Genomic DNA, 19,954 nt, shown 5'->3' with positions numbered 1-19,954 from the left:
CAACAATGAATTTATAATGTCTGCTTTTAGTCCGCCAAAATTCAACATAATTAAAAAATCTAAGTGGCATTTTGACTGCAAATTTGTGTTTTGTTTACACCGCATTTGCCGGCGCTAAAAACATACCGAATGCGTCTTGACCGCGCTGGACATACGCGCAGAGTTGCGCCAGCGTCACGCCACGCCATGAATCGCTAGCGTAATCACAATATTTCGCGATTCAGCGCATTTCTGACTCATTATTTCCGCCATTTACTAAGCTCTCTTGAGCCATGTGACTTTTTAGAGTTGAAAAGAGTGAAATAAATCAAGCAAAAATACGTGTAAATATTAACAAGTTGTATTTTATCAGTTTCAAGTGAAAGAATACATCTTAGTGTTGATAAAAATCAAGAAATCTCAAATTCGGGCGTGGACGAATGTGTCTTCCATTACTCTGGCCTAAGTGCTCATTACACAGCCGTGACGTTAGTCACGGCTGTGTCTTTTTTTCTTACAGGTTCTTCTTTCTTTCTTCTTCTTCTTCTGTCAACCATTACATTTGCTCTAGCACTCACATGCTTACATCGATTTTGACCTAACTTGGTCACAATGATCATTGACCGTGCCCCTACATGTCACATGAAACTTGTGGGGTCAAAGGTCATGCAGGGGTCACAGGGTCAAAACGTGATTTCAACTAAAAATGCATCTTCTCCCACAACTTACGTTGGACAGTGACCCCGCTTGCACACATGCATTGTTATTACCCAGTGTCTATGTGGTGTACACAGATTTGGGGTCAAAGGTCATTATGGGGTCATTTCCGGTATAAAACGAAAAACCTTCAACATTTTTTATATAGCACAGTAACGGTATGTTCACATATGATCTGCAGTCACCCAATGTATATGTGGTATTTTTTTTTATTTGGGGTCAAAGCTCATTAAGGGGTCACTTCCGGTATAAAAAGAAATACCTTTAAAATGCATCTTCTTCCACAGATTATGTATGACAGTGACGCCTCTTGCACACATGCATTGTTATTACCCAGTGTCTATGGGGTGTACACAGATTTGGGGTCAAAGGTCATTAAGGGGTCACTTCCGGTATAAAACGAAAAACCTTCAAAAATTTGTATTAGCTAAGTAAAACATAGGACAGTAACGGTATGTTCACACATGATCTGCAGTCACTCAATGTATATGTGGTATTTTTTATTTGGGGTCAAATCTCATTAAGGGGTCACTTCGTATAAAACGAAATACCTTTAAAATGCATCTTCTTCCACAGATTATGTAGGACAGTGACGCCACTTGCACACATGCATTGTTATTACCCAGTGTCTATGGGGTGTACACAGATTTGGGGTCAAAGGTCATTAAGGGGTCACTTCCGGTATAAAACGAAAAACCTTCAAAACTTGTTATTTGCTAAGAAAAACATAGGACAGTGACGGTATGTTCACACATGAATTGTTGTTACCCAATTCATATGTGGTATTTTTTTGTTTGGGGTCAAATGTCATTAAGGGGTCACTTCCGGTCTGAGACGAAAAACCTTCAAAATGCCCCTTCTGCCACGAGTAACATAGCAAAGTGGTGCCACGTGCACCCATGCATTGACATTAGCCAATGTCTATTGGCGTTTTCATATATTTTGGGGTCAAAGGTCATTTAAGGGGCCACAACACGGCTGTGTTCGTGGTCTTAGACCACAGCTAAGTCTAGTTCCATTTAAAATTCATACTCCTGAGGAAGATATTTCCAAAATCTTCCACAGTGTGGATTTTAAATGGAATAGCACATTGCATTTCATTTTTAATATATAGCACCAAACAGTGGTGGTACCAGGGGGGGCATTTTTGGGGCAACAAAAACCAAATTTTAGACAAATATTTTGATCCCCCCCCCCACCCCTCTTAAATTCATTTTACCACCCAATTCACCCAAACACTGCTGTCTAAGTTGTACATTTTTAGTTACTTACAATTTCTTCTCTGTTGGATCTGTAGATTTAGCCAAGTTCTTCAGGTGAGTTGACACAAATGATTTGACCTCTCGGTTTGTCCACTTGTTGACCTCTTCGGTGATGAGGGTCAACATGGCTGGAGTTGGCTCGCATTCGATCATGGTCAGGTAAGATACGATACGTGCCTCAACATCCTCAGTTGGGTCCTTCAGGATTGGCAGGAGTGAGCTTAGCACCTTCTTTGGAAGTTCCTTGCAGACATGGCGAAGAGCGGTGATGGCAGCGAGACGGACGTCGATGGGGATGACCTCAGTTGTCTTTTGCTTGATGGTTTCCTGTTGATGTCAAAACGATACCAATACAATGTGCTATTCCATTTAAAATCCACACTACCCCTGTAGAAGATTTTGGAAATATCCTCCACAGGGGGAGTATGAATATCAAATGGAATGATCACATTAGCAGCTCCATTTGAAACTCACCCTCACTTCGTGGAAGATTCAGGTTGAATCTTTCTCAGAGGTTGTATAAAGTTCAAATGGAGCTGCCTAATATGTTCATTACACAGCCGTGACGTTAGTCACGGCTGTGTCTTTTTTCTTACAGGTTCTTTCTTCTTCTTCTTCTTCTTCTGTCAATTTTTACATTGCTCTAGCACTCACATGCTTACATCGATTTTGACCTAACTTAGTCACAATGATCATTCACCGTGCACCTACAAGTTACATGAAACTCACGGGGTCAAAGGTCACGAGAGGTCATAGGGGTCAAAACGTGATTTCAACTAAAATGCATCTTCTCCCACAACTTACGTGGGACAGCGACGCCACTAGCACACATGCATTGATATTACCCAGTGTCTATGTGGTGTACACAGATTTGGGGTCAAAGGTCATTTAGGGGTCACTTCCGTATAAAAGCGAAATACCTTCAAAAAACTTTTATTAGCTAAACAAACTATAGGGCAGTAACGGTATGTTCACATCTGAGTTGCAGTTACCTAGTGTATATGTGATTTTTTTTTTATATGGGTCAAAGGTCATTAAGGGGTCACTTCCGGTATAAAAGCGAAATAACCTTTAAAATGCATCTTCTCCCACAAATTACGTGAGGACAGTGGCCACTTGCACACATGTATTGTAATTACCTAGTGTCTATAGGGTGTACACAGATTTGGAGTCAAAGGTCATTAAGGGGTCACTTCCGGTATAAAACGAAATATCTTCAACAATTTTTATAAGCTAAGAAAAACGTAGGACAGTAACGGTATATGCACACATAAATTGTGGTTGCCCAGTGTATATGTGGTATTTTTTAATTTGGGGTCAAAGGTCATTATGGGGTCACTTCCGGTATAAAACAAAATACTTATAAAATGCATCTTCTTCCACAAATTACGTAGGACAGTGATACCACTTGCACACATGCATTGGTGTTACCCAGTGTATATGGGGTGTACACAGATTTGGGGTCAAAAGGTCATTAAGGGGTCACTTCGGTATAAAGCGAAATATCTTCAAAAAATTTTATTAGCTAAGAAAAACGGAGGACAGTAACGGTATATGCACACATAAATTGTGGTTGCCCAGTGTATATGTGGTATTTTTAATTTGGGGTCAAAAGGTCATTAAGGGGTCACTTCGGTATAAAGCGAAATACTTATAAAATGCATCTTCTTCCACAAATTACGTAGGACAGTGATACCACTTGCACACATGCATTGGTGTTACCCAGTGTATATGGGGTGTACACAGATTTGGGGTCAAAGGTCATTAAGGGGTCATTTCCGGTATAAAACGAAATATCTTCAAAAAATTTTATTAGCTAAGAAAACGGAGGACAGTAACGGTATATGCACACATAAATTGTGGTTACCCAGTGTATATGTGGTATTTTTTAATTTGGGGTCAAAGGTCATTAAGGGGTCACTTCGGTATAAAACGAAATACTTATAAAATGCATCTTCTTCCACAAACAAAGCAGAACAGTGATACCACTTGCACACATGCATTGGTATTACCCAGTGTATATGGGGTGTACACAGATTTGGGGTCAAAGGTCATTAAGGGATCACTTCCGGTATAAAACGAAATACCTTCAAAAAATTTTATTAGCTAAGAAAAACAAAGGACAGTAACGGTATGTTCATATATGAATTGTGGTTACCCAGTGTATATGTGGTATTTTGTTATTTTGGGTCAAAGGTCATCAAGGGGTCACTTCCGGTCTGAGACGAAAAACCATCAAAATGCCCCTACTGCCATAAGTAACATGGCATAGCGATGCCACATGCAAATGTACATTGACACTAGCCAATGTCTATGGGACTTTCATATATTTTGGGGTCAAAGGTCAATAAGGGGTCACAGCACGGCTGTGTTCGTGGTCTTAGACCACAGCTAAGTCTAGTTCCATTTGAAATTCATACTCTGCCTGTGAAAGATATTTTCAAAATCTTCCACAGGGGTAGATAAATGGAATAGCTCAATTTTATTTGTGCAATACATTTGTGAAGGTTTTCATTCAACAGACATTGGTACAAACACATGTACCAGTAGAAACGTGCTGGCAATTCCACACCATATGCATTTGGAAAGCACAAAATCACACCTTCAACACCAAAGATGTTGTCATTTCATACATAAGATGTTTGTTTGAAATTTCAGAGGCGGTTTAAAACATAAGCTATTAACATAACTGCATAAAATGAGTTAACCTGATTTGTGATTTTGGCCGTCACCAAAATTACACATAACTTTGTCAATCTGTCAACACATTGTCCTCCCCAGGGTGTCACTCAAGTATGATAGTGTACACATGCATGACCAAATTTTTAAAATACCCCCTAAATGAGTTTTACCCTACCAGCAAATTTAGCCCCTTAATAATGTATTTTAATATAGAATTTACCTCCTAATGAATTTTTGGCTAGTAAAAATGAAGAAAATGTACCCTTTTTGGATTTGTAATTTACCAAAAATTTGAAAAGGTACCCCAAACAAGTTGTTCAGTTTCAGAAAACTACCCTTATTCTTTAAAATCAGTGTTTTTAAAAACCTAAATGTGTCACATGCGTAACTTGCCTTGCCTAAAACTACCCCTTTTTTACTTGTTATTTTGGTCACGCATGCATACAGACCATTTATGTGAGTGGGCCCCTGGGTTGTCCTCATACCTTATGTGTGTCAACATGGTCTGGGAGTCCAGCGTTACCCCTGGCTTCTATGCATTGCAGTTTCACATCATCCTTGCGGAATTCCATCAGCATTTTGTAGGTTCCCTTGTTGATAGTAGGTGCATTCAAATAGATGTTCACCCAATTGTCTTCGCAGTTTGTCAAAGATCGCACCAGGGAGCTTGGTACAAATTTCTCAACCTTCCTGAAACGCCTGATCAAGGAGCCAAGGCTTATGTAGCATGCACGGCGGAGTCGCAGAGTCCTGGTGACGTTCTCGCGAGGGAGGTCGGTGATTGGTTCGCGGAAGAGGGCCATCTCGCAAATGTCCTGAAACAAGGAAATATTACCCTTACAATACACCCTTTAGATACTTCCTAAATATATATCTTCAACAATCTAATTTTTTAGATATTTTATCAAAATATCAAGAGCTATCTCAAGAACCACTAAACCAATACTAGGCTTGTTTGTACTCATTTTAATGCATTTCTCATGCTGATTCCAAATATCATCATAAGAATTTATGATTCTGATTGTTCAAACCAAATTATACAGTGTTGTTAAGGGTAGATGAGGTATTGTTGGTCGAAGCAGCCAAAAAAAATCAATTTTCATTATCTAAATCAATAAATTATTGAAAAATAACACTTTGATGTTTTGCAAAAGTTCATTCTACAAATCATATACTTTGAAAACTTGCTTGAAAACTTGCTTGATTTATTGTTGTTAATGAGGTATGTACATTTTACAAAAGTGTTGTTGTTTCAGCCCTCTTTACAACATAACTCAAAAACCCCACAACATAGAAAAGTATATCTGTGATGTTTGAATTCTTCTACACACTCGCTATGAAATGATCAATGCAATTTCTGCCAAAGCTCACTACCATTCACAAGAAGCTGTGACCTATTGAATCGCAACAATTTAAAATAGTTGCTAACCTTAAGACTTGCACTTGAATTTTTATTTGCAATTCTTCCACATAACTTTAGTAATCAACGTAACATTGGCATCAAAAATTTGTTTAAAAAGTTAATTTCTGTATATAAATGTTGCTGCCAAGCAACTTGTTGCCATGGTAACTTACCCTGACATGTTGGATCGTCTTGAGAGTTGGTGCCTGTACGGATCCAAGACTGGTAAGAAGTTCTTCAGCATGCCATTTGGTCACGTTGATGGTACCGTTGGCAAACATCTCCTTCACAAGCAGGGTCATGGCGGTCTTGTTCACGTATGGGAGAGCCTTGACAATCCAGTCCCTAGAAAGATTATTAAAAAAAAGATTGAAAATCTGACTGAATGTATGAAATAGCTTGTGGCTTTTGAAATAGTATTATTTTCACATACACTCCTAAAACTAATATTAGAGTAATATGACTCTTTTATTACTCTTACTCCTACCACTTATACATAATCAGTCGATGTCCAGTTCAAGTCTTAGCTGAGTAATCTTGCATTCCCTCAAGCTCCTGAACAAATGAATGAAATGACTTGGAGTTTCTCAGATAATGTAACTCACAAACATTCCTGACTTAATATTAGAGTAATATGACTCCTTTTATCACTCTTACCTCTTGTACATAGTCTTCTCAGTCCAGTTCCAGACTTGTCTTAGTTGAGTAATGTTGCATTCCCTCAAGCTTCTGACCAAATGAATGAAGTGGCTTGGGGTATCCAGGGTGAAGTTGGTGAAGCTCTGGTTGCTAAGCATGTTGACAAAGAACTCAACCTGGAAATGAAGGACAGTTGCATCATTAGTAGTCTGTGTTACAGACCGTGCAGTTCAACTTAGTTTACAAGTAGTTTAACTTGGTTTACAAGTATATTAACATGGTTTACAAGTAGTTTAACTTGATTTACATATAGTTTAACTTGGTTTACAAGTAGTTTAACTTGGTTGACAAGTATATTAACTTGGTTTACAAGTAGTTTAACTTGGTTGACAAGTAGTTTAACTTGGTTGACAAGTAGTTTAACTTGGTTGACCAACCTTCTTGGGTGTTATGTTTTATTGGTCTACATCATTTAAAATCTCTGAGAAGATGAATTAATTTGGTGTTTACAACCAGTCCAACTTGGTTTACCTGACTTCTTGTGATAATCAATTTTATCTGTATCATTGACAATCTTTGGGAAGATGAATTAACTTGGTTTACAAGAAGTTCATCTTGGTTGCAAGTTAACTTGGTTTACCTATTTTCTCAAGTGTGACATTCAATTTATCCATATTATTGACAACCATTGGGAAGATGAATTAACTTGGTTTACAAGAAGTTCATCTTGGTTGCAAGTTAACTTGGTTTACCTATTTTCTCAAGTGTGACATTCAATTTATCCATATCATTGACAATCTTTGGGAAGATGAATTAACTTGGTTTACAAGAAGTTCATCTTGGTTGCAAGTTAACTTGGTTTACCTATTTTCTCAAGTGTGACATTCAATTTATCCATATCATTGACAACCGTTGGGAAGATGAATTAACTTGGTCTATAAGCAGTTTAACTTGGTTTACAAGTAGTTCAACTTGGTTTACAAGTAGGTTTACCTACCTTCTTGAGTGTCATGTTCCATCTATCCATATCATCAACCATCTCTGGGAAGATCATTTTGATTGATCCACGCTCCATCAGGTCCTCCTCAAGACGGATCTCCTTTGATCGGACTTCACACAAAGTCAAATTCTGGCTGTGTATTTGATAATAATACAAAAAATGGATATTACAGATAATTGAACTTGCTAAAGACAAAAGTACATTAGCACAAAAAGTTATACCTTATAACCATAGGCGTAGATCCCGGGGATGGGGGGATTTACCCCCCCCCCCAATATTTTGCCAGGGGGGGATGGTCCATACAATCACCCCCCCCCCAATGTTGACGCCTGATAATGGGTTTCTGACCAAATTAACCTCATATTTGCACATTTTAGCCCCAAAAGTGCGCATTTAATCTACTTTTACACCATATTTCATCAGTTTAGCTTCAAAATAGCAAAAATTTTCTCGCGCTTCGCTCACATGTATATCATAAACTAATTTTGTCGCCAAAGGGTGCTGCATTGACTATACTTCAAGATTTTTTTTTTTTTTCGTCCCCCCCCAATGTCAAAAAGAAATCTACGCCACTGCTTATAACCCTAATGCGAATGAATGAATGAATGAATGAACGAACGAACGAACGAACGAACGAACGAACGAACGAACGAACAAACGAATGAACGAATGAAGGGAAGGAGGGAGGGATGGATGTATGGGGAAGGAAGGCAGGAAAGAATGAAGGAAGGAAGGAAGGAAGGAAGGAAGGAAGGAAGGAAGGAAGGAAGGGAGGAAGGAAGGAAGGAAGGAAGGAAGGAAGGAATAAACAAAATGAATAAATGAATGAACAGACAAACAAACGAGGCAGGAAGGAATGAAGGAAGGATGAGAGGAAGGATAGAAGGATGGACGAAACAATTGAACAACTGAATAATTTCAGATCAAATAGTTTAAATCCGCAGAATTTATATCAACTTACGATTGGAAGACAGCGTATGATCCCTTGTCATAGTCTAGCTTGGGTGACATGACGTAGCTGGAATACGACTTCACGCTCTCAATGAAAAGTTTGTTGCGTTCGATGCCGGTGCCGTTGATTTCAAAGGTTGCAATGGCCTTAAGAGGCTCGGTCTATATATGACACAGAGGAATGTTAGGAATTGAAAAGCTTTTCATGCTATTATATTCATTTCATTTTTTCCGGCTACTTTCATACTTTTCCAAAATCCACCTCACAAAAAACTGAATCTACATCTGTGACATCATCGGAGGTGTCTCTACATCACTAGCAACAACAAATCTTCAGAGCAATAACATCCAGTGAAGATGCTGGTTGACCCAGTGAAAGTGATCAGGTGAATTTTCCAAATTTGAGTAGCGTAGAAATTTAATTTTGCTTTCTATTTAAACCCCCTGGACACTACTGGTCATCTAACAGAATTTCTGATTGATTGATAATTTGAAATGCTCATATCAATTGCCAATTATGATTAGGCTTTAAACTATTTATGGTCAAACTTGCATTTGCAGATGATCTTATTAATACCCTCCTTGATTGGTTCAAAATTGGACACAATATTCATTTAGGTAGTTCTCAATTGTCGCATACATTTACAAACTTACAAAATTTCTTTGTCTATTCTATATGAAACCCATACTCCCTCTGTGAAAGAATTTACTTAAATCTGTCAAAGGAGTGTGAATTTCAATTTGAATAGTCCGTTTATATCAAACTTACCATTTCTTGGTCACATTCCTTGCATTCTTTGAGATCTATAGTCTTTGTCTATTCTATATGAAACCCATACTCCCTCTGTGGAAGATTTCAGTTAAATCTTTCTAAGAAGGAGTGTGGCCGGGAGTGTGGATTTCAATTTGAATAGTCCATTTATATCAAATTTAACTTACCATTTCTTGGTCGCATTCCTTGCATTCTTTGAGATCCATTGTCTTTGTAAACAATCTTGGTGCATCGGTGCAGTTGTTCAAGTTGCTGACTTTGGTGATGTTGAATGTCTTGATGTTGTCCTTGTTGCGCATCTCACGAACATGGTAGACAGTCTCGCAGGCGCCAGCAATTCCTTCCTGTTAATACAACCAAATTGTAATGTATCAAACATTTGTGCCAACATGGATCACTGTTATGAGAAATTATGGTCAAAACGCCCACATCAGGTGCCAGATTCCAGCCCCTTAACAGTCATGCTTACTTGACTGCCCTCTCCTCCTCCCTCTCCTCCCTCTAGTCCCCCTCTCTAGACTAAGTCCTCTGTCATCTACAACTGTGCATGTACATGTGGCATATTTGTAGCGTCAACTGCAAAACTTAGGTGTTCATATCGTGTTGGACTCCTGAAAATATTTGTGTGTGACTTTGTGTGTGACTTTGGAGGTGAAACTCTCCTTAGTCCTTAGTCCGAAGGCTCCTTAATCTGAAGATTCGCTAGTCCAAAGGTTCGCTAGTCCGAACACATAATTTACCATTCAATAGTCCAAATTCTGAAAAAGGTTTGCTAGTCCGAATATCGGATTATCTAATCTGAGGGTTCACTAGTCCGAATAATAAATAAGATTCTATAGTCCGCATATACAATAAGGCTTGCTAACCCTAACCCTTATTCTATATCCAGACTAGAGAGAACCTTCGGATTAACAAACTTAATTTAGTTTTTGGACTTCGGACTAGAGAACCTTTGTACTAGCGACCATTCGGACTAGAGAGAAGTCACAGACTTTGGTTGTGTACCATTGTGCAACTTCCAATCGGCGTGGTGTCTTACTGCGACATTGTGACAGGATCGTGCTTTGTGACCAAATGTACAGTCTCAGTTCCCGGATTCTCGGGAAATATCCAACACTTTTTTAACACATAAATTCAATTCTCAGTCATCTACCTCGACGTTGACCTACTGAGGGTAGCAGTCTATCTCCTCTCCATTTTGAGACTGTATCTCTTTCTTTTTGTAAATAACCTTAGCCTAGTTCTCTCCTCTCCTCCCCAACTGTCACCCCTCTAATCCCCTAGCTCCTCCCCATGGGTAAATATTGAGGCCCTACCTCTTTCTTTGTAAAGATATCTTCATTTTCCAGCTGCAGTGTCAACATGTTGATGATACCCTTCTTCATGTTCACAACCCATTCTGGATCAGTCTTGTTGGCAAAAACTTTCACAATCTGTAGTAAAAATTAACAAAAAAGAAACAATCTTTTATAGCTATAAAATGAGTACAATGGGCAATCCATTTCAAATCCAAACTCCCCCTGTGGAAGATTTTGGAAATATCTGCCACAGAGGGAGTATGAATTTCAAATGGAATGAACACATTAGCAGCCCCATTTGATTTGAACTCACCCTCTCTGTGGAAAATTCAGGTTGAACTTTCTCAGAGGGTGTATGAAATTCAAGCGGAGCAGCCTGATGAGTTCATTCCATTTGAAATTCATACTCCCTCTGTGGTAGATATTTCATAAATTTTCCAGGTGGGTTGTGGATTTTAAATGGAACAGCCCAATTTAACTTAAGTAGGTTATAAATAATTGTATGGATTAACAATATACTGGGCACAGAAGTAGATGTCAAAAACACATAAAAAAATAAATAACCCTTTAGGGTTATTGAGGCCCATGGCCAATGAAAGGGGCAAATACCCCAGTCAGAACTCTTGACCCCTCCCCCCCCGTTGGCCCCTTCCTGTAAAACCCAAAATTACAAAAATTTCCACTTTTTGCTGAAATTTGCCCCCTCAATGCCCCCCGAAAAAAATTCCTGGCGCCGGCACTGACCAAAAAAGGAATCACTAGAAATTTGTTCAAAAACACCATGGATTGCATGTACAAAGTTTTTGGGCAATTTATATACCGTTGTACCTGGAGGTAACTATATACACACTAGTCACCTTTGACCCCTTCCTTCCCCCTCCCCTTCTAATGTGCACCATTACTAACTCCATCTCTTGTCTACACTCTGTAAGTACTTGTGTTAAAAAAATAAAATAAATGTAGATATTTATATAGCGCTTTATGCCGTAAACAGCCTCAAAGCGCTTTACATTTATTCTGCCGTTATTAGAATATGTCGGAACCACGTTTGCAGCCTACAATCGGGCGCAGGGTTCATCAGTACAACGACTGTGACTACCCCTAACAGCTTCCCATTACACCTGGGTGGGGTGAGGCAAGCGAGGCAAAGCGCCTTGCCAAAGGGCGCAACATGGTGGTGGGACGGGGACTCGAACCAACGCACATCGAGCAAGCTCTCAGATTATGAGTCCAAGGCCGTAACCACTGAGCCACCGTGTCCTCACGTAGTGATGACTGAATAACTTACAGTTAATAGCGCTTCAGACTTTCTCACACAACTTTGATTGTGCGCTATAGCACAACTGACTAGCGGTGCTTATGTACCATGCCATTGTACTGCACCATTGTGACAAGATCGTGCTATGAAGTGCTAAAACGACAAACTTGGTCAAAAGGTCAATTTGGACACAAGCACTGTGCACAGTCTCAGTGCAACCAAGGTCCGTCACTTTTTTCCCACATAGTTTTCTCAGTCATCAACCCGACTGTTGATGAATGAGGGGAGAAGATTAGAGCGCCATTAGGCAAATCTTTATGGTAATGCTACCAGGGTTGCCAAACCCGCAATTTAGTAGCCCAATTGGGCGACTTTTGAAGATTTTTTCCATGACTTTTAACAATTTCCTGTCCCATAGAAACCAATGGGTAAGAAAAAAATTGGGTGACTTTTCAATTATTTGACCCATGATTTGGGCTGACATTTTTTGAACACTCTGACTGCTACTAATAATGAAAATGTTATTCCTTTCTTCAAATATTATAAATCATATTGAACTTTGATGCTGGAAAACAAAGATTATCTATAACTATTATCAATATTTCATCTTTTATGACATGTTTATCTATCATTAATTATAAGCAAGCTAAATTCCACTCATAATCAGTTAATCAATACATTATCAACATTAATTACCCTTTTAAAACATCATTTGCATACAATTACTTCCTTATCGTCAAAGTCAATGTCAACTTCTAGCTTACCTGCCGATCTAACATTAACTCTGATTGGTCTATTGCGTGATATCTTCACTTTAATCACCAATCAGAATGGAGCTTTACAAATAATTCACCCCAATTTTTTGTGTGGTGAAATTATTCTAACAATGTTGCTGATTGGTCCATTTGATAATGAAAACTTCTTTTTGACCAATAGGCAGGTAGTTCTCATAGGGTTAAAGATGAGCCAGACATTTTGTTTTCATTCCCTACTCAGATCATCGACCCTACTAACTTGAACCCCGAATTGTCACAGTCAGCATTTTATCCCCCGACTGAAATTTCCCAGCCAGGACTGACCTAGTGGGATCCTTTCCAACCGGAAATCTTAGACATGTCCCAGCACCAAGAAAAGTATTTCTCACAAGTCAACTTTTACAATTGAAATAATACATTTCAGATTTGTCATGAAGTTTTCATGTTCCTTGTTCTGATTGTATGACTTTACAAGACTTGCAAATGGAATCACCCATTCACATTGTGTGGAATGTCATGTCTTCAATAGGGGTTGTATGGATTTCAACTGGAATTGGATATACAGCACAGTCTGGACAGGAAAAGGTCTGTGCCCTTAAAATAAATCACTACTGCAGTGAGGGATATAACCGTCCACAATAGTATATATACAAGAAGTAGGCCCAGCTGGCATGCATAGTCATTCCACTAAAGCATGATTTGCATTGATTTGAATCAAGAATAACACCTATTTATTTATTTATTTTAATTGAGGGGAATAAACTGATAAATAATTATAGCTCAAAACTTAGAAAGTTTAAGGCAACAAACCTGTCACGGCATGATATGAGCGTGATAGGCCAAATCATGATCATTCTGGATGCGATATAACCCTAAAAACTCTCATCTCTAGTGCCTCAGTTCACTAGTTTCCATTCAATAACCAAGGCTTGAAATTTGACCTCATAACCCCTTTGTGGAATCATGGATGATGTACTTGATCTTTGGTCGTATTATTTTTTAGTACAATAACAAGCTCAGACAAAGATTAGATTTGTTCTTATATCTGTCCTTTGTCATAACCTTTGTTTTGTTTGTAACAAAGACAGTAAAGCGGCATTAAAGGCACTAGATAGTGTGGCTTGTCTTTTAAAAAATGCTGTAGCGCCCTCTTGTTTGATTTCATCTACACCTGTGATGTCATCGATGGTGTCTCAACATCACTAGCAACAATAAATCTTCATAGCAATAACATTCACTGTTGGCCCGATGAAAGCGCTCCAGTGAGTGTACCAAATATAAGTAGCAAATTAAAGAAGTTAATTTTGCTTTCTATTAATGTTTACATACAGCAGTTATTACCCTATCCCCGGTCCTAACCCTAACCATTGACATATTAAATGGTACATAGCGCATCCATATCCTAAAACTTTTAAGTCAGTCCTTGTTGATGGGCTTAAGGTGATATGTCGAACAAGCAAAATGTTGGATAAGTGGAGGAATGAAAAAAAACACAGCAGTACTAAAAATGTGAAGCTTCAACTCTGCAGACGATGGTGGACGACATTATTCATGTGGCAACAGCCAAAAGCGTAAACAAAACAGACAATATGACAGCAACACTGCCTGGACGTTGGACGCAATTATTTTTTCCCGAGTCTGTGCGTTTTTAGCTTTATTGGCCCCATTACAGAAAAAAAATGCACAAAATATATTTCCCAGTGCAATGTATACATTTTCACATGAAAATAAATAATTTTAGATTCAAAGAAAAAAGAAGAAAAATTTTTAATCATCGTCGGGGTGGGAATCGATCTCGGGACCCTCTGCATGGGAGGCGAGATTCTTACCCCTACACTACGTAATCGCATTGGTATACATGGAGGGAAATTTTCAGTATATATCGTAACATATTGTGCGTTATTCATACAAAAATTCAAAAAAACAGTACTTACAATGAGGTTCATTGTCGAACCTCAACAGATTTAGACTGATAAAATAGTGCTTGATAACAAGCATACACTTTTGGAATTATTTGAGACATTTTTGTGTTTACGTGTAAAACCAATGATGACGTCAAAATTCAGTCAATCTTGGCCGGCCCCCCCTGCAACTGTGTGTAGATGTTATTGTAAGTGTCCATGAACCAACCCTAAAACTGCAAAAATGCACATTTTGGTGTGATTAATTTTTCGTGCTTTGCCAAGTTAAAAATGTTTCCCTTGTTTTTAAATTCATGATTTTAAGTTTCCTTACATTGACCTATAAACAAAAGGAATATATTTGCATGTTGTTATTTTCATGATAGCAGCTTGTAAAGCAAAAAGAGTGAAAATAAATGTAGCGCAAAAATTTCCACTTTTACAGTGTTGACTAACTTGTTAAATTCTACAATTTTTTTAATTTATTTAGAACAATTTTCTGATTTAGCGACAAAAACTTGCATAACAAGTGTACAAGTCAACTATAGTCTCAAATCATCTATAGAGGCCTTGCATGTGACGTATCATCCCGTAAATATGGCGGACTACTCAAATGCATTCAACAAAAGCATGATTGCAATCTACCGTGACAGTTCGTCTCACACACATAACCCTGCACTACCATCAAATAGGTTGATGACAACATTTGATTGAATGGACTGCACTCCGCCATAACTACGGTGAAGGATACCGGCTCAAATCCTTTGTTTGGAGCCAATCGATAATTTCATGCAGGGCCTCTATAGTTTTCAGCACAGGTCTCCAGCAGTCTGCCAATTTTGCGCAGTTTATGGCATTTACAGAAGTGGAGTTCTGATTGGATAATTTAATCACGTCATCATCGCATCGGCACCTCATTTGTTGGTCAAGCTGCGTAATAACGTGTGACCTAGTTGTTTTTACGTGGTAATCAGACAGAGCAGACGGACACCCCTGAAGTAATTGCTGAATAGTTTAGTAAATAATTATGGTCTAACGGTCTTTGCACTGATTGAACAAATATTGATAAAAACTGATTTTATTTGTATAAGGATATAATAGTCAGATAGTACCAATAGAGGTCAGATCGGGACATGATCGTAATAACTGATGACCACTTGACACAGACCATTTAGTCTCTAAATCGACAGATAACTTGTATCCACATGTTCAGCACTGATAATTTTGCCAGATCTGTTGTCTACTGCATCTGTCTAACTGGAATGAGTTCAAAGTCTAGCCACTGAGGGTGTTCACAATGCATGAAAAAAAACTGATAGTTTTAGATCATTGAACATGAACTCTGTTAAATTGTCTCCTGGACCCCAAAAATGAAAAGAGGCAGAGTTCAGGCAACATATCAAGGCAGTTACAATATTTTTATCGTAGTTGCTCAAAATATTAGACCTGCCTGTCGTCTATCGTAGAGCTAGGTTAGTAAAAACAAAAATACCTATCGTTTATTCTCTAATATCCACTTAGGACCTATAACTGTACCCTGAGGAATACACAATTGGGAAACAAACATTCGGTACTACATGTATCTTGCCATTGGCATACTGGAAATGGATGGGTTTCTATTTAGGACCTATGACTGGACCCCGAGGAACACCCAATTGGGTAATAACGCAAACTCTATCCTACATTGCCATTGGCATATTGGAAGTTGACGGGGTCCTATTAAGGACCTATGACTTGACCCTGAGGAACACACAATTGGGAAATACTACAAAATATGCCCTACCTTGCCATTGACATACTGGAAGGTAATGAGGTTCTTGAGTGCCTTGGTGTATTTCTGTGTAAGGGATGAGTTCCACATGCTGATATTGTCCATTTAGGACCTATGACTGAACCCTGAGGAACACACAATTGGGAAATACTACAAAATATGCCCTACCTTGCCATTGACATATTGGAAGGTAATGGGGTTCTTGAGTGCTTCAGTGTAGTTCTGTGTAAGAGATGAGTTCCACATGCTGACATTGATTGGGTATGTGATGTTCTTTTCCTTCAAAGTCCAGTTGAACGTTCCATTCACTTCCATAACCATGATATCGGTTAGCTGTGCAAAAGATAAGACAATTACTATAAAAATATGAATTCAAACTTACAATACCTTAATCTGAATCTTGCACAGTAGCAAGGGAAACATTATCATTGAAAAAGAAATGCAATAAGCTTACATCAAGTCCTTCAACAATTTCTACAAAGGGCCTAAGATTAGACTATTCCATTTAAAACCCACACTACACCTATGGAAGATTTAGCTAATGTCTTCCACAGATTCAAATATAACAGACAATTTGGTAACTTCCATTTGAAATACTCAATCCAGTTGTGGAAGATATACACCAATCCGAGAAGCGTTTACTGTATTTGGCCCTCTATTGACGGCAACACAGATGTACCAGAGCGGAGATTTAATTCGTAATTCAATACTCATGATTGTGTATTGAATATCACTGCGGTGTATAATTCCCGGGTGCAATTATGTATAGCACACAAGAAATAATGGATAGAACCCCCGACCTCGGGACACCGCAGTTTTACATCGGGGACACCGCAGTAATGGCGAAGTCGGATAGGTGTATAGGTAAAATCATAATACAGGGAGAGTATGGGTTTCAAAATGATTAAACCTGACCAATTACATTTGAAAAAGGTACTCCCCTGAGGAATATATTTCCAAAATCTTCCACACAGGTAGTGTAAATTTCAACTGGAATAGCTCATTGGACCTTGAGGGAACTTCCAATTTGCATTCTTGATTTTCACCACATTAAATCATCTGTGAACTGCGAGTCTCACCTATTGAACTATTTGGATTTATGTATGCACCATAATACTAAATCAAATGCATTCAACATGCATTTAAACTTGGAACTTGTACGATAAATTCCTACTTGCATACATCTGAAAGATTCCATTAGTGAGTATTTGGTTCACATACAAGTGAAATATGTTAAAGTGGTGACACACAACATATAAAAATCATAAAGGGACCTAAGATTGGATTTAGAGGAACACCTTCCTACTTACATGTGAAGGATAACAATGTTGAGTATTAGGCTTACATACACATGACATAAACTGCTCAAATAAAGAAAGTCCGCAGTCATGTAACCTGTCCTACACCAAAACCAGATCTTGTTATGACAATTTAATTGATACGGTCGTGTGCAGAATCTTGTTAGCTGCAATTTGATACCAAATTCCCAGAGATTGATACCAGTATATGAAATTTGGTGCATTTTCAAAAGTTGCAAATTAAAAGCGGACCACGCGGACCTCTAGAGGTGAACAGCAGAGCGCGACCATTGACATAGCCCGAGACAACCGCTAGGTCATATCGATCGCATCGTGCCCTAGTATTCATCAGTAAAGCACTGTAGCAATCCATGCGTTTTAAATTAACAATTGAATAAAGCGCGCACTTGGGATAGTCGACAAGGGCCCATGGGCAAACAAGCTTGACCAAATTACCATGCAAAGCAATTTCGACCGTGTGCATAGTGTTGATTTGCAACTTTTAAAATGCACCAAATACCATAAACTGGTATCAAACTTTGTCACTTTTGAGTGTTTGGTATCAAATTTGGTATCAAATTGAGCTAACAAGATTCGCCATACGACCGTATCAATTAAATTGTCATAACATGATCAGGTTTTGGTGTAGGACAGGTTACATGACTGCGTACTTTCTTTATTTGAGCAGTTTATATAAATCATAAAGAGGCCCAAGATTGGATCTTGAGGAACACCTTCGTACTTACATTCATGTGAAGGATTTCATTGGTAAGAACAGTCAACTCTACACCACATTTGATTTTCTGTCCAATAAACTCCAATCCAGATTGAGGGAAAGTGGTATTGAGGAAAGCTGTGTAGTTGTAGAGGAACATCTTCCCTACATCTTGGTAGGTGTGGGACACTGGTGATGAAAACGGAAACAAATACAAATATTGTGAGATTTTTGTTTAATATCTCGAATTTCTGATGAAATATGATCTTTCAAACATAACAGTTACACATGGTAATGTAAAGATAGATCATCAGTTCAGATATGATAGAGAGAGATTTTCAATGGTATAATCCTAGAAAAAAACTGAGAAGCATGATTTTCTGACCCAAGCGCTTTTTACACGATAATCAGGAATCGCCATCAGGTAGTGCAAAGGAACTTGCTGAATAGTATAAGGATAAGTAGTGTATAGCTTCTGAACTTGAATGATTATTCAATTTTACTTTTTATCTATCTCTGGTTTAGATCTATTAACTGTATAGTTAAGCTTTATTTCATACATGTCTTTGGGTCATTCAATATTCAGAAAACATAAGAAAACATAAAAATAAAAGATATTAAAGCCATATTGTAACATTTCCATACAAAATAGATTAGTATTTCTTTGCCATAAAAGTTAGCTTTTATTATCAGATATGTCCACTTCTAAGTTTGAGTCGAACAACTGAGGTAAAGCAAAGAAATTTGAATTTACTACCAGCGCCGATGTCGCCAATGCATGTCACTCCGTCAATTGTACTATGGCACCATCCTTTGATGTGTGTGCCACCGTCCCGCATGCCATGAACATACTGTGTTATGAACATCGCATATGCGTTCTACTAATATTTCCATCGTAATAACTAGACAACATTTCGGCCTCCATTTTATTCAAAATCTCGAATTTTGACCAAACTAAAGCACCTGGAGTCTTGATTTCTTCAGTGTATGTTAGTTTAATAAAGTACAATATAATCGTGTAAAAAAAATTGTGAAAAATATTGAGGGTGTCCTCCTCAGTTAATGTTACAATATGGCTTTAACTAATAAATAAAATAAAAAACTTACCAAATGTGTCCTTGAGTTTTGGGGTGATTGTGATTGTGGCACCTGTGAAAAAAAATATCAAAAACATGCAATTAACAAATTCAAGTTGATACTTTCTTTTCACACTTATCAACTACTGTTTGTTATCAACTATGATCTTTCACTATGGACCACAATAGCCTAATCCAAATCGCATAGTCCAATAACCTCAGTTACATAATCATACTGCAAAATTTGACCTCAAGTTGCAGAGTATGAGTTTTTGTACCCAAATCTACAAAGGTCATTCAATGAATGTACAAACGTATTGGGGTTTAAGAACTGTGCCCCTGATATATGAGCATGTTGTGGATCCTAGTGTTTGAGGTACTCTTGATTCCAGAAAAATTGTGGAAGCCATTTGAATAATTTTGATATCGAGACTGGAAGAATTATAAAATTGGATGCAAATTATGTTACACAATTTGG

The 19,954-nt window shown here is 38.1% G+C and overlaps 1 protein-coding gene across 1 annotated transcript in view; it reads right to left on the bottom strand.

Annotated features, from left to right (window-relative positions):
* LOC140145919 (vitellogenin-like) overlaps positions 1 to 19,752 on the bottom strand; it is a 33,617-nt gene extending 13,865 nt beyond the window's left edge. Inside the window, exons 1-11 of the mRNA XM_072167647.1 lie at positions 19,508 to 19,752; positions 18,432 to 18,589; positions 16,556 to 16,720; positions 10,721 to 10,837; positions 9,572 to 9,748; positions 8,643 to 8,794; positions 7,679 to 7,814; positions 6,700 to 6,857; positions 6,216 to 6,387; positions 5,126 to 5,455; positions 1,969 to 2,285 (exon numbers count right to left, since the gene is read on the bottom strand). Coding sequence (XP_072023748.1) covers positions 1,969 to 2,285; positions 5,126 to 5,455; positions 6,216 to 6,387; positions 6,700 to 6,857; positions 7,679 to 7,814; positions 8,643 to 8,794; positions 9,572 to 9,748; positions 10,721 to 10,837; positions 16,556 to 16,720; positions 18,432 to 18,589; positions 19,508 to 19,574 — 1,949 coding nt within the window. The 5' untranslated portion in view covers positions 19,575 to 19,752. The remainder of the gene's footprint in view (positions 1 to 1,968; positions 2,286 to 5,125; positions 5,456 to 6,215; positions 6,388 to 6,699; positions 6,858 to 7,678; positions 7,815 to 8,642; positions 8,795 to 9,571; positions 9,749 to 10,720; positions 10,838 to 16,555; positions 16,721 to 18,431; positions 18,590 to 19,507) is intronic.
* Positions 19,753 to 19,954: the final 202 nt, after the last annotated feature.

Source organism: Amphiura filiformis, chromosome 2 (genome assembly GCF_039555335.1).
Source record: "Amphiura filiformis chromosome 2, Afil_fr2py, whole genome shotgun sequence".
Lineage (NCBI taxonomy): Eukaryota > Metazoa > Echinodermata > Ophiuroidea > Amphilepidida > Amphiuridae > Amphiura > Amphiura filiformis.
This window is presented reverse-complemented; position numbering and strand designations above follow the sequence as displayed.